This window comes from Giraffa tippelskirchi, chromosome 11, assembly GCF_054371585.1.
Source record: "Giraffa tippelskirchi isolate mGirTip1 chromosome 11, T2T-mGirTip1v1.2.pri, whole genome shotgun sequence".
Lineage (NCBI taxonomy): Eukaryota > Metazoa > Chordata > Mammalia > Artiodactyla > Giraffidae > Giraffa > Giraffa tippelskirchi.
This window is the reverse complement of record NC_137285.1, coordinates 124,811,344-124,824,377: the sequence shown is the minus strand read 5'-3', so window position 1 is coordinate 124,824,377 and position 13,034 is coordinate 124,811,344. Positions and strand designations below refer to the sequence as shown.

The 13,034-nt window shown below is 49.5% G+C and overlaps 1 protein-coding gene across 6 annotated transcripts in view; it reads right to left on the bottom strand.

Moving 5' to 3' along the window:
• DNAJB13 (DnaJ heat shock protein family (Hsp40) member B13) overlaps window positions 1-13,034 on the bottom strand; it is a 171,083-nt gene that overhangs the window by 155,832 nt on the left and 2,217 nt on the right. For 4 of the 6 annotated variants that reach the window (XR_014068419.1, XR_014068418.1, XM_081539598.1 and 1 more), the window contains exons 2-7: window positions 11,149-11,252; window positions 10,143-10,304; window positions 6,857-7,014; window positions 5,707-5,820; window positions 4,222-4,335; window positions 3,856-3,932 (exon numbers count right to left, since the gene is read on the bottom strand). Coding sequence is in view for 4 of the 6 variants with exons in the window: in XM_081539598.1 (XP_081395724.1) it covers window positions 3,856-3,932; window positions 4,222-4,335; window positions 5,707-5,820; window positions 6,857-7,014; window positions 10,143-10,304; window positions 11,149-11,252 (729 nt within the window). In the remaining 2 variants the exon portion in view is untranslated. Of the gene's footprint in view, window positions 1-2,917; window positions 3,256-3,855; window positions 3,933-4,221; window positions 4,336-5,706; window positions 5,821-6,856; window positions 7,015-10,142; window positions 10,305-11,148; window positions 11,253-13,034 lie in introns of those variants that run through there. The other 2 variants (XM_081539595.1, XM_081539599.1) reach the window with 2 other exon arrangements.

The window sequence follows — 13,034 nt, the reverse complement described above, 5'->3', positions numbered from 1 at the left end:
CCTGTCTCCAGACCAGGCCAGGGCTGAGATGGGAAGTGAAGGAGCAGCCTGGAGTCTGTAGTTGCCTGGCTCTCTCGCCAGACCACTTGAGCTTTCAATTCACCAGCTCCTGGTACTCCAGCACCTGCCTCCAACCCCCCAGCAGGCCCTGGGCCTGTTATTCTACAGAATGAGTGTTCCTGTTTGCCCTGCATCTCCTGTGCTGCTTGGAAGATTTAGAGGAACTTGGGGATCTTGAATGCTGTGACTTATTTTATTCCACTTTACAAATGGGAAACCCACCTCCCCCAAGTCCGAGGCCTAGTGAGGGCAAGTCCATCCTCCACAGTCACACCCTTAGGAGGCAGCATGGGCTACAGCAGGCTGCAGAGCAGACATCCAGCCTCAGCCTGAGGAGTCTTTCCATTTAGAGTCTCACCCTCACCCCAGGCTAGAGATCCCAGGCAGGGAGGTGGTGACAAGCAGGAGTGTCAGCCTCCCTGCCCCTCTTCCTGCTACCTGGCCTCAGTCAGGAAAACAGATCGGCAGAGCTATTTCTGTTTCAAGGGTTTGGGGACTCTGAGGTTCCAGAATCTCGAGGCATCTCATGCACAGCTGGGCCCTTAGAATTAAGCCATCCAAGCCCATTTTATAGATGTCTGAAGAAGATGAAGGCTGGGACAGGTCAAGCAGGCAACATAGGAGATCCGCAGCTGAACTGAGTCTGGGAACCAGATTCCTCCCTCCCCCTGTGCACCCTTCCCTCGGGAGCCACTGCTGAGGTCCTTCGGGAGTCCTGTTCGGCGGCTGTGGAGCCAGGCCCAGAGACCTTCCTGCTTCAGTCAGCTGGTGCTACCAGGCCTTCCCCACCAGTCAGAGTTGGAGGCTGGGCCCTTCAGTGCTCAGGCAAGGTGTTCCACATGTTAGGGTTGTGGAGAAGGAAGAGGGCCCAGGATTCCTCACCTTACTTCTGAGCTGAGGTCTCACAGTCCCCAGGAGGGACAAGGTTGGGTGTCATGAATCAAGCCAGGGTGGCAAGGGGTCAGCCTACCAAGGGATCCAGTCAGTGTGCCTAATGCACCCTAATTCTCACATTAATCCTGTGAGACAGGCTATTCACTGTTTTGCACCAGAGGAAACTGAGGGGCAGTATGTTGCCCCAGGCGTGTTTGTCAGCTGGCTCACTGACTAGTCTTGGGTTTCAGACACTCGCTTGGGCATGAGACCACCAGACTTCATTGTTCTAGGAATGATCCTGAGACAGGAGCTGGGAAAGGTTGTAGGAACACTGAACAGCATACCAGTGGGCCTCAGTAACTCCCTCACTGCCTGTAAAATACCAGACACACAGTGGCACTGAAGACCACACTGACCTAATAACAATCTCATCAGTGGCTCTTATCAGGCCTGAAACCAGGCTTCCCTGAGAATCTCACCGTGAGGAAGAGGCTAGGAGCAGGCCTTGCTGCTGGCCTAGAGGAGAGCTAGACTGCCAGAGTTTCACCGGGAAGGTCCTCACCCACTCGCTGTCAAACCAGGGCACCTAGTACCACTTCTCCACCTAGGTCCTGCCTCATGGCAGTCTGCTCCACTCCTCTGGTTTCCACCCATAACCTAACCCTGTCCTTCTTGGGGACTATAAGACCTTAGCTCAGAAGTAAGGTGTGGAATCCTTGGCCTGCAAGATAGGGACTGTAAACAGCTTCGGAGAGGTGAAGCGATTTGCCCAAGGGCACACAGCTGGCAAGTAGAACCCTTGGGGGTGTATCTAATTCTGAAGCCCACACTCTTTAATGAACTGTGGGTCAGATTCTACATCTCAAGGTCTGCAGCCTTCTCCTGATGGTTTAAAATGGCTTAAGGTAATATGATATTTTGAATGGTGGGATTGAAGCAATATCTATTCTACGGGGCCTTTTTCTGGCCCACCTCTTTTTTGGGGAGGGGGCTGCACCATGAGGCTTGTGGGATCTTAGTCCCCCAACCAGGGATTGAACCTGCACTCTTGACAGTGAAAGCGGAGAATCCTAACCACTGGACCACCAGGGAATTCCCTCTGGTGTCTCTTAAGTCACTTCATATAAGTGACCACCCTCTCTGTCATAAGTTTGAATCTCTCCTAGCCCAAGCCCAGACTTCAGTGAGGGGTGCCTCCTCGGGCACAGAAGGCAGACTGGGGAAGCAGATGTGGTCTGCACAAGCCCAGGTGGGCCTGGAGGCTGGCACTTCCATAGGCCACATTGGCAGCAATGCTGTAACCCTGATACCTATGCTGTGAGTTCACCAAGCACCTTCACATCAGTGAGCAGCCTGAGGACGGTTATGGGCTCTGCTTTACTAACAAGATGGATAATAATGTCCAAAGGGGCAGGGGCAGGATTGGAAGCAGAGCCCAGTTCTAAGAACCTGCCTAGTTCTAGCTCAAGACCCACTGCACAGAAGCAGCAATGGAGACTGGCAAGGCAGAAACCTAATCCATTTCTGGCACTGTGTCCTTTGTGCTGCCTCTCAGCAGAGTGAAGTTGTGAGAAGTGGCCTTCAAGGTTCTGATGTAGCTTTGCCACTGAGCCCTGTGTGACCTGGGACAAGTGTTTTGTTCTCTTTGTGCTTCAGTTTTCCTGAGTACACTGTGACTATATCACACTAGAGACTGCCCTTCCAGAGGGCATGTGTCATGAGAAATAGATCTGGGGACCCTCAGAGATGATGCAGCACTGCACCCCACTATCAAGTGGCACTGAAGACCACACTGACCTAATAACAATCTCATCAGTGGCTCTGAAGTGGCACTGAGTGAGTCCCACCTGGCCAGGCTCACACAGCAAGGATGGGGTCCCAGCTCCTCAATTTCTTGGGCCCTGCCCTTGCCTCTGCTCCACGAGAAGGGCTGTATGAAGCTCTTCTCCATCTAATACATAACTCCTGGGTGTAGCTGGAGGACAGGAAATAAAACTTTATTGTGTCAGTTCAAAAGTCCCATGCCATCCAGTCCTCATGTCCTGTCTGTGCAGTGGGCGGGCTCCCCTGCACACCCTGAGGCTGGGTAGGGGTGGGGTCAGGCTCCCGCTCACCTTCCCCTCCCCCTGCTCAGGCCCCAGCCCACTTGAGTTATGAGTTACTAGTTATGTCAGCAATGCCTGGCGCAGCATCTGCTTCTTCTGGGGTGTGAGGTGGGTGGGGAACTGGATGTCGAAGAAAATGAAGAGGTCCCCCTTCTTGGTGGGGTCCTCCGGCAGCGGCATCCCCTCCCCTGGCACCTTCTTGAAGTACTTGGGGCTGAGACAGGGGAGGATGAAAGAAGGGAACTCAGAGGGCACCAAAGCCAGAAATCTGCCCCTGCTCACATAACCTCTGGCATGCAGCAGTCACCAGCTTCTAGAACCAGTGGCAGGGGAGAGGAGACTGGCTTGTTCCAGACAGCTTGCTCCCTGGAAATCTATTTACACTGAGTCTCTGATGGAGGATTCCAGGAATCTCATTTAGATGGAAAAAAGGACAAGGAGGAAAGGAAAGTGAGCAGAGACCCTGGGTTGCAGTGGGGAGTGCTTGGTTGCCAAGCTTCCTACACAGAGGACCTTGCTGGGGAAAGGGCTTGGGGGATGCAACTCAGAGCTCTGGGAATTCTAAAAGATGAAGACAACAGGGGATTTCCTAACACTGGGGGCCTCTAGCCTCCACGATGACTTCATGCAAGTAAGAAAAAGGCACTCCATTTGTCAAGTGAATGCAGCCCACAGCTTGGCCAGAGTTGGGGCTGGATTTCAATCCCTCTCACCCTCTTGTGCTGGGTACCAGCTGAACAACTGTACCAGGCAAGCCTCTAAGGACCCAGGAAGCCCTTCTCCCATCTATTGGGGCCCAAGTAAATGGACTCACTGGACGATGTCATTGATGGGGATGTTGAGCAGACGGTCATCTAGGGTCTTCACCTCTACGGTGCAGCAAGTCAGAGCCTAGGGGACATGAAGGCCAAAAGTGGGAGTGGGGAAGGTCCCTATGTCCATTCTGTTTAGAAAGTACTTTATGAGACTATCCGACGCCAGGCTCTAAGCTGGACCTCAAGGAGACAAAAGGATGTTCAAGGGCTAACAGGTGAGTCAGCTGAGCAATTACCTGCCCTCAGGAGTTCACAGTCTGGGAGAAAAGAGTGACACTGATACATGTTATGATAGAGGGAGGTAAAGAGGTTGGTGGAGCCCAGGTGATCTGCCCACCCTTTGCTCCTCCACTTTGCCCACTCACCTTGCCCAAGGGGATGGAGTTCACAAAAAAGAGGTTGTCATTCTCCCTGCGGAAGCGAGGGTGTAGCTTCTCTTTTACAATGAAGATGATGTCGGCTGGGATGATGTTGGGACCCTGGGCAGGGGAGGCCAAGGGGTGACAAGGACTAATTGGCTATGTGACCTTGGCCAAGTTCCTGTCTCTATTGTCTCCAAATCTTCATCTGAACAACAACGAGATTAGACCAGTTTTTTCTGGAAGGGCCTTTCCATTTTGGCCTTAGAAAGAAACCTACCCCAATGACTACACACACGCACTCCCCGCCCTTCACCCTCCCCTTGCCATTACTCTGCAGCCCAAGTAGATGCAACACAGCTGGAGGGCAGAATACTGGGTTGGGGTCAGAGTACTGCCTGCATGACTGTCCTGCCAAGCTTCATTAAGTCCAAGAACTCTGCTGGAACTCCTGTGGGCACTCGGAACAGAGGAATCAGACTGGCCCCTACCCACCAGGGCTTCCAGTCTGGGGGAAACAAGGACACAGTGAATCCTCAAGACTGAGATAAAGCAAACCCAGAAGTGGGAGCTCAGAGAGGTCAGGGAAGGCTGCCTGGAGAGGGGAGCATTGGAACTGGGTGGGTTTTGTTTTTTGTTTTTTCAGTATTTTATTTATTTGGCTGTGCTGGGTCTTGGTTTTGCGACATGTGGAATCTAGTTCCCTGACCAGGGATGAAACCTGGGCCCCCTGCACTGGGAATGCAGAGTCCTAGCCACTAGACCACTAGGGAAGTCCTAGAGGTAGGTCTTGGAGTGGGTTTTCGGAAGTAGGTGTTTCATAAGTGAGAAAGAGGCAAGAGATACGGGCAGAGGAATTCATCTCTCTGGCTCCAAAGATACCATCATTCCTTCTCTTTTCAGAACTTGAGGAATCAGCATGCTTTTGGACAATAATTTTATATTTTTATTTAAATAAGTATTTAATTTAAAATTATTATAAATAAATGGCTTCTGAATAGCTCCTACAATTGGGCTTTACTCATAGAAGCACACAAGAAAATCAGGAAGGGTACTTCCCTATGGTCCAGTGCCCAAGATTCCACATTCCCAATGCAGGGTCCTGGGTTTGATTCTTGGTCAGGGAACTAGATCCCACATGCTGCAACTAAGACCTGGCACAGCCAAATAAGTAAACAATTTTTTGAAAAGAAAATCAGAGCACTGATGTTAGGACTGGGATCTCCTTTCAGCTCTGGTGCTCTTGCCCTGGGCAAGTCCCTTCTCTCTATGGGCCTGTTTCTCACTCTGCAAAATGAGAAGTCCTGGGTGACCCACGCACCGAGGCACTGTGGGAGGCTCTGCCCTCAGAAGGGTCATTAGGGATCAGCTCATCTCCCCTGCAGACTGGTCTCCCTTCCAGACTAGGGCTCCCAGGGGCCTCCTTCCTCCTCAGTCTTCCCATAATATGAACCCAGGTGATTGACCTTAGACAGCTTTCCCAACCCTCACCTGATCCCCTTCCTTCTCGAAGGTGATACGTGTGCCCTGCCTCCAACCAGGCTTTACGTCAATAGTGAGGATCTTGTCTTTGATGGTAGAGGAGTACCCATCCTCGTTCAGCACCTGTAGCGAGATAATGGGGAAGGAGGTAGGCTCAGGATTTCCCAGCCGGCTTTTACACACGTGAAAGATGCTCCATGGGATCTGCGCGCAGCTCAGTCCTCCAGCACTGGGGAGAACCTGTCTGAGCCATCCCCACTCCCATCCTATTCCACTGGAATCAAGAACTTATGATTCCAGGACGGCAGGACATGTCATGGGGATGGGGCCTGAGGTGCCAAGCAGTCCCCATAAGTTGATCAAGGTCACAACTCCAGCCCTAGAAATTACGTGGTCTTAGTGACTAACAGACACACAGTAAACACACACTCACTTGCTCTGACCTGAAGGCTCTGGCCTGGAGCCTCTGGCAGATCTCTTAATCCCAAAGGGAGAAAAACAACGGAGGGCAACATGTCTTGGCCTCTCCCAAAGCATTCCTCCGTCATCCATCTATTTCCCAGTCACATGCCCATATGGTGCCCTCCCTCCATGGAAAGCATGGCTGCAGCTGGCATCTCCTCTGCTGGGCAGAGGTGTGAGGGGTCTTGCTTGGGTGCCTAGCACAGAGCTGGACCAAGGGACAGGGCCAGGGTGGGGTCTGGGACCTGAGGCACTGAGGGTCTTCTTCAACCAGTCCCCTTGGGAAACGTGTCCTGGCCCACCCTCCATGCCCACACGGCTCCTTCTTACTCCTGAGGCGAACACCCAGATGAAACCTGGAGGGGACGGTCAGCAAACACCCAGAGGGCAGAATTCACAGGAGACGCCTCCCTTCCAGAGCCTTCCCACTTCCCTCAGGGATAGGGCTGAGCTGAGAAGGGAAAGAGTTGGTCCCAGTTAGGAAAGCACACAGAGGGGATTCCTACAGGAGGAAAGAACCAGGCTAAAACCCTAAATTGTCCCTTCCAAACTTCAGATTTTAGAATTTGACCATCCTAGGGCTCCAAATCTAAGATTCCATGCTTCTGGGAGACCATAGGTGAGGTCTCCACTTAGGATCAGGGAGGAGGTGACCAGTAGGGTTGGAGGGGATAGAAGATGGCTCACAAGTACTCACCCTTCGGGAGATCTTAATTTTCTTGGTGCAACCAAAAAATAGGTCCTCCAGGGACAGGTAGAGGTCTCGTTCAATTGGAGGGTCCTGTTTCTTGACCCCTCGGCCCCGGAGCCCCCCAAATGTCAAGTCTGCCTCATTTCCTTCTGCATCAAAAAACTCTGCAGGAGGTGGGAAGAGGTGAGGAGTAAGAGAAATTGTGTCCGGAAACTCAGATTCACAGACTATTCCTCACCTCTTCATTCCCCAAGTGTAATACCTAGCCTCCCATTCCCACCTCGCAGACTCGAGGCCTGTTTGGCCAGGCCAATGTGCTGCCCTTGTAATAGGAAAGCACCTTTGTATTCTATTACAAGGTAATCACTAAAGGGATATTGCCTATAAGCTTAAATTATGCATAAAGACCCATCTCTGGGAGAAGGCAATGGCAACCCACTCCAGTACTCTTGCCTGGAAAATCCCACAGACGGAGGAGCCTGGTAGGCTGCAGTCCGTGGGGTCGCTAAGAGTCGGACACGACTGAGCGACTTCACTTTCACCTTTCAATTTCCTGCACTGGAGAAGGAAATGGCAACCCACTCCAGTGTTCTTGCCTGGAGAATCCCAGGGACGGGGGAGCCTGGTGGGCTGCCATCTATGGGATCGCACAGAGTCGGACATGACTGAAGCGACTTAGCAGCAGCAGCAGCACCCACTCCAGTATTCTTGCCTGGGAAATCCCACAGACAGAGGAGCCTGGTGGGCTACAGTCCATGGGGTTGCAAAGAGTCCGACACAACTTAGCAACTAAACAAATGGGAACCCTGCCTCCCAGGTGATGAACATTAAGCTAAAATGCCTTTGCTCCGCTCACAGGAGACATGCTGACCAGGCTCACCTATGAATGACTGCAGGGAGAAAGAAATGAACACATCCTCTCCCAAGGCTGACCGAAACTAGGAGATGTTTGACTTTCAGTTCAGTTCGGTTGCTCAGTCGTGTCCAACTCTTTGCGACCCCGTGAACAGCAGCACGCCAGGCCTCCCTGTCCATCACCAACTCCCGGAGTCTACCCAAACTCATGTCCATTGAGTCGGTGATGATATCCAACCATCTCATCTTCTGTCGTCCCCTTCTCCCACCTTCAATCTTTCCCAGTATCAGGGTCTTTTCCAATAAGTCAGCTCTTCGCATCAGGTGGCCAAAGTATTGGAGTTTCAGCTTCAGCATCAGTACTTCCAATGAACACCCAGGTCTGATCTCCTTTAGGATGGACTGGTTGGATCTCCTTGCAGTCCAAGGGACTCTCAAGAGTCTTCTCCAACACCACAGAATTCTTTGGCGCTCAGTTTTCTTTATAGTCCAACTCTCACATCCATACATGACCACTGGAAAAACCATAGCCTTGACGAGACGGACCTTTGTTGACAAAGTAATGTCTGCTTTTTGATATGCTGTCTAGGTTGGTCATAACTTTCCTTCCAAGGAGTAAGTGTTTTTTAACTTCATGGCTACAGTCACCATCTGCAGTGATTTTGGGGCCCAAAAAATAAAGTCTCTCACTGTTTCCATTGTTTCCTCATCTATGTGCCATGAAGTGATGGGACCAGATGCCATGATGTTCGTTTTCTGAATGTTGAGCTTTAAGCCAACTTTTTCACTCTCTTCTTTCACTTCATCAAGAGGCTATTTCTGCCATAAGGGTGGTGTCATCTGCATATCTGAGGTTATTGATATTTCTCCCGGCAATCTTGATTCCAGCTTGTGCTTCTTCCAGCCCAGCGTTTCTCATGATGTACTCTGCATACAAGTTAAATAAGCAGAGTGACAATATACAGCCTTGACGTACTCCTTTTCCTGTTTGGAACCAGTCTGTTGTTCTATGTCCAGTTCTAACTGTTGCTTCCTGACCTGCATACAGGTTTCTCAAGAGGCAGGTCAGATGGTCTGGTATTCCCATGTCTTTCAGAATTTTCCACAGTTTGTTTGATCCACACAGTCAAAGCCTTTGGCATAGTCATGTTTGACTTGACTCCTCCCCTTTTAGTATAAAGGAAAGCTGAATTCTAACTCAGGCAAGATGGTTCTTTGGGACAATGGGTCCCACCATCTTCTTGGTCTGCTGACTTTTCAAATAAAGTTGCTATTCCTTGCCCCAACAACCCATCTCTCAATTTATTGGCCTGTCCTGAAGTGAGCAGTACAAGCTTGGACTCAGTAAATCCTCAATCGCAGATCCAAGGATTACCAACTCTTGAGGCTCTCCACTGCTTCATCCTCCACTTTGGACTCCCTTCACCCACACTTCCCTACCTCCCGTCCCACCCCTCCCCTCCCCCAACTTCGGGACGTGCTCCTCAACTCCAGCTGCCTCAGGAGAGAGAGGAGTGTCCTCTGGTGGCAGTGGTTGGTAGTGCCAGAAATGACGTGTTAGCTTTTGTGGAAGATGGGTCACAGCATGCAGTCCTCCCTACCCTCCCCCAGACTTCATTTCTCCTCACTGTTCAGCCCAGCTCAAGACCACTACAGATCTCAGACTCAAGTTCCTATAAAGTCAGCAACTGAGACAGGGGAGAGGCAGGGTTAATCACTAACTAATTAGAGAGGTCACCAAGATGTCCCCAAACTCCTCTTTCCTCAACTTCTTCTACCCCTGCCCAGCTCTATGCTGTACAATGGAATCTTATGCAGCTATTAAAATAAATAAGGTAGATCTGTATGTAATATAATGTACAATAAGATAATCTTTAAGATATAAGTGAAAAAAATCAGTGTAAATAGTGTGGTCCCATTTCCTTAACAAGATGAAAGGCTATGTGAAAATAAATATAAGCTCATAAATGCACAGAATATTTCTAGAAAGATACATAAACTGTAACAATGAGTGGGTACCTCTGGGGAAGGAATGGAGGGCTGAAATCTATTTCTTTTTCAATAAATAGGGTTTTTTTAAAAATACCATGTACTATATATATGGGGCTTTCCAGGGGACTCAGTGATAAAGAATCCACCTGCCAGTGCAGGAGACAACAGGAAATGTGGGTTTGATCCCTGGGTCAGGAAGATCCCCTGGAGAAGGAAATGGCAACCCACTCCAGTATTCTTGCCTGGGAAATCCCATGGACATAGAAGCCTGGTGGGCTACAGTCCACAGGGTCGTAGTCGGACATGACTTAGCGACTGAGCATGGATGAGCATGCACACACACTATATATATATTTCTTAAAGTAAACAAAACTACTCAAAGAAAAGCATCTTCTATAGCTACATCCTTCCCTAATAAGGCAGAGGGGCAGGCAGGGCCTCTTACCATTAAAGGGGTTATCTCCTCCAAAGAACTCATGGAAAACCTTTTCTGGGTTGCCATGGAAGACGTAACCAGTTGTCCATGGGGTCTGTGATCCAAACTCCAGAGGAATTCCGCCCTTCAGACCCTCCTCTCCAAACTTGTCATAGATGCCTCTTTTCACAGCTGTGGATATGCGTCACCTTGAGAAGGGGCCAGCATGGGGGCTAAGAGAGCTGGAGGGCTGGGAAGCCAGAGGATATGGGGCAGAGGAAGAAGCAGGGTGAAAACAGCCTTATTTCTAAAGTGCCTGCTGTCTGGAAGTCTTTGGAGGGAGACACTAGAAGTTAGGGATTTAATTTCACCCTGGGTGGACCTACGTATGGCCCCATAACCCAGAGGAGAGATGAGAAAAACTGAAACTTGCTGGGGAGGGTTGGAGATTGGAGAAGAAACCAAGAGACAGAGGGTCAGGCTATTATCCTGGAGTTTGGTTTAACTCAATCATCACAGCTACTGTCTTATGTGGGTAAATACAATCCTAGTGCCTTGAGACTGTAGGATATAAGAATTCAAGAGCTGCCAAATTCTAGAGCTTGGAAATCTTAAGAGTCCAAAGTGCTGAAAACTTGGGGCTGGGGAAACTTTAGTGATCTTCTGGCTACTCTTCTGCACAGTATCCACACAGCCTCCAGGACAATATTTAGGGAACCCACATGGGCACTCACCCCACAGAGGCGAGGATCTTTTTCCCCAGGCTTCAGGTTGCCACAGCAGAGAGATTTCCTAATCTGCCCTGGGACCTGCACTGCTGAGACTCAGGAAGCAGGTCAGCTTAATCTGGGGGCTCTCCACACTATGTCCTCTGCCTTAGCTTGTGTCTACTTTTCTTAGATTCTGGGCCGGGAAAAGGAATGCTTGCTCTCCATTGGGCCCCCTCAGAAAGCCTAACACTCTTCTGAGTGAGGAATGACATTAAGGGAGACGGGGGACAGAGGAGCCACCCTCACGCTCAGCCCCAGTCACTCACGGTCGCTCAGCACATCGTAGGCCTCTGCTATTTGCCTGAATGTCTCCGCTGCACCTGGCTCAATGGACCTCAGTGGGTGGTTCTTAAGGGCAAGTTTCCGGTACCTAAAAAAGAAGGATTAATACCTTAAGGCACAGTCCAAGGCTCAGAGCTGGCACTGCTGTCAGCTGCCTGCCATTTGTACAGAACCTAAGTGGAAAAGCTGAGTATCTTTGGCTCCAAGTTTTCCTTTGTCCCTTATACCCCTGTTCCAATGAAAACTCATACTGGCTTTTCGTTCTAGATAATGTTTTCTTCTTGCCTCTTCATTTCCACAACGATTGCAGAGTCATGCCTTCCTATTTCCAGTATTCCACGCCCCCACTCCAGTTTATTCTGTGTGCTGCCACCAGTTTGATTTCTTTTTTGTTAACTTGCCCTTTTAAAATGCTCCCTGACCAAGTCATTTTTCTGCCTAAACCCTTCACTGGTTCCTCCTTTGTCTTTTTTTTCTTCTTCAAGGAGTCAGGATTCAAATCTCATGCAGCTCCAGAGTTTCTCTCTTTTTAAAACAAAAATTTTTTTAATATTTATCTGGCTGTACTGGCATGAGAAATCTTTGATCTTCATTTTGGCATTTGAGATCTTTTAAATGATGCTTTGAAACTCTCAGTTGCAGCCTGTAGGATCTAGTTCCCTGACCAGGGATCAAACCTGGGCCCCCTGCATTGGAAGTGTGGAGTCTTAGCCACTGGACCACTAGGGAAGTCCCATAAAAACTTTTATTTTTTCTTTTTGGCCATACTGCACAGACCAGGGATTAAACCCAGGCCACGGCAGTGAAAGTGCTGAATCCTAATCACTAGGCCACCAAGGAAATCCCTGCCCTTTGAATTCAGTATAAAACCCAAATGTCTCTAAGATTCGACGACTCCTTCTCACTCTGCCCTTCCCACTCGCTCTCCTGCCCTGCTGCCACAACCTCTCCTGTTCTTCTCTCCAGGCTCCATACTCTGCACACGGCACTGCTCATGCCTTCAACACTCTCCTCCTTTTACCTGGAATGATCAACCCTCTCAAGCCCCCTTCATCTCCTCCTGGCAAATATTTATTCATCTTTCCACATTCAACTCAGGGGTCCGCTCCTCAAGGATGCCTTCCCTGACTACAGCCTCCATTCTAGATTAGATTTCCTTTCCAGCAGCACCACTGCCTTTGATGCTGGTATTCAGCACACACTGCTCCTGCTGTTTAATGGGTCTGTCTCTCCCACCAGCCTGTGAGTGAGTCTCTCCAGCTGCTGTGTCCGGATCTGTGTCCTCAGTGCCTCTCACCAAGTGCAATGAGTAAATGAATGACATGAACTCACCACTCCACAAGGCAACCCATTTTGCTATGGGACCACTCTGACTCTTAAGTAACACTTTTCTCTTACTGAGCTGGGTCTGCTGTTCTGCAACTCTGTCTCTATCCACAAGGGTCATAGTTCTGCCGAGGCCTTACAGATAGAATCTGCTCTACCTTGAAAGACTTGAAGGCAACTGTCACAACCTCCCTGAAAGTCCTAAACCAGCCCTTTTCACTTACAAAGGTTGTAGTTAAGTATGAGAATTGCAATAAAACTCTAACAGTGAGTAAAAGTAATGAGGTTTGAGAAGAGTTTAGTTTTTCATATAAACTTGAGGGATTTTAAGATGATTCTTGTGGCACCTGCTTTCCTGAGTGGGAGAGAAAAGGGTGAAATCACAGCCTAGATGTGGCAGCCTAAAATGAATGAGAAGTTAATAGCTGGGTAATTATGAATCACTTTGGTACTTTTCTTCATTATATGTTTAGTCTTTTGGGGGGTGTGTTTCAAAATCTAGGTACTCCCATAAGGGAGTGTCTCAAACATGTGATTCATGCTT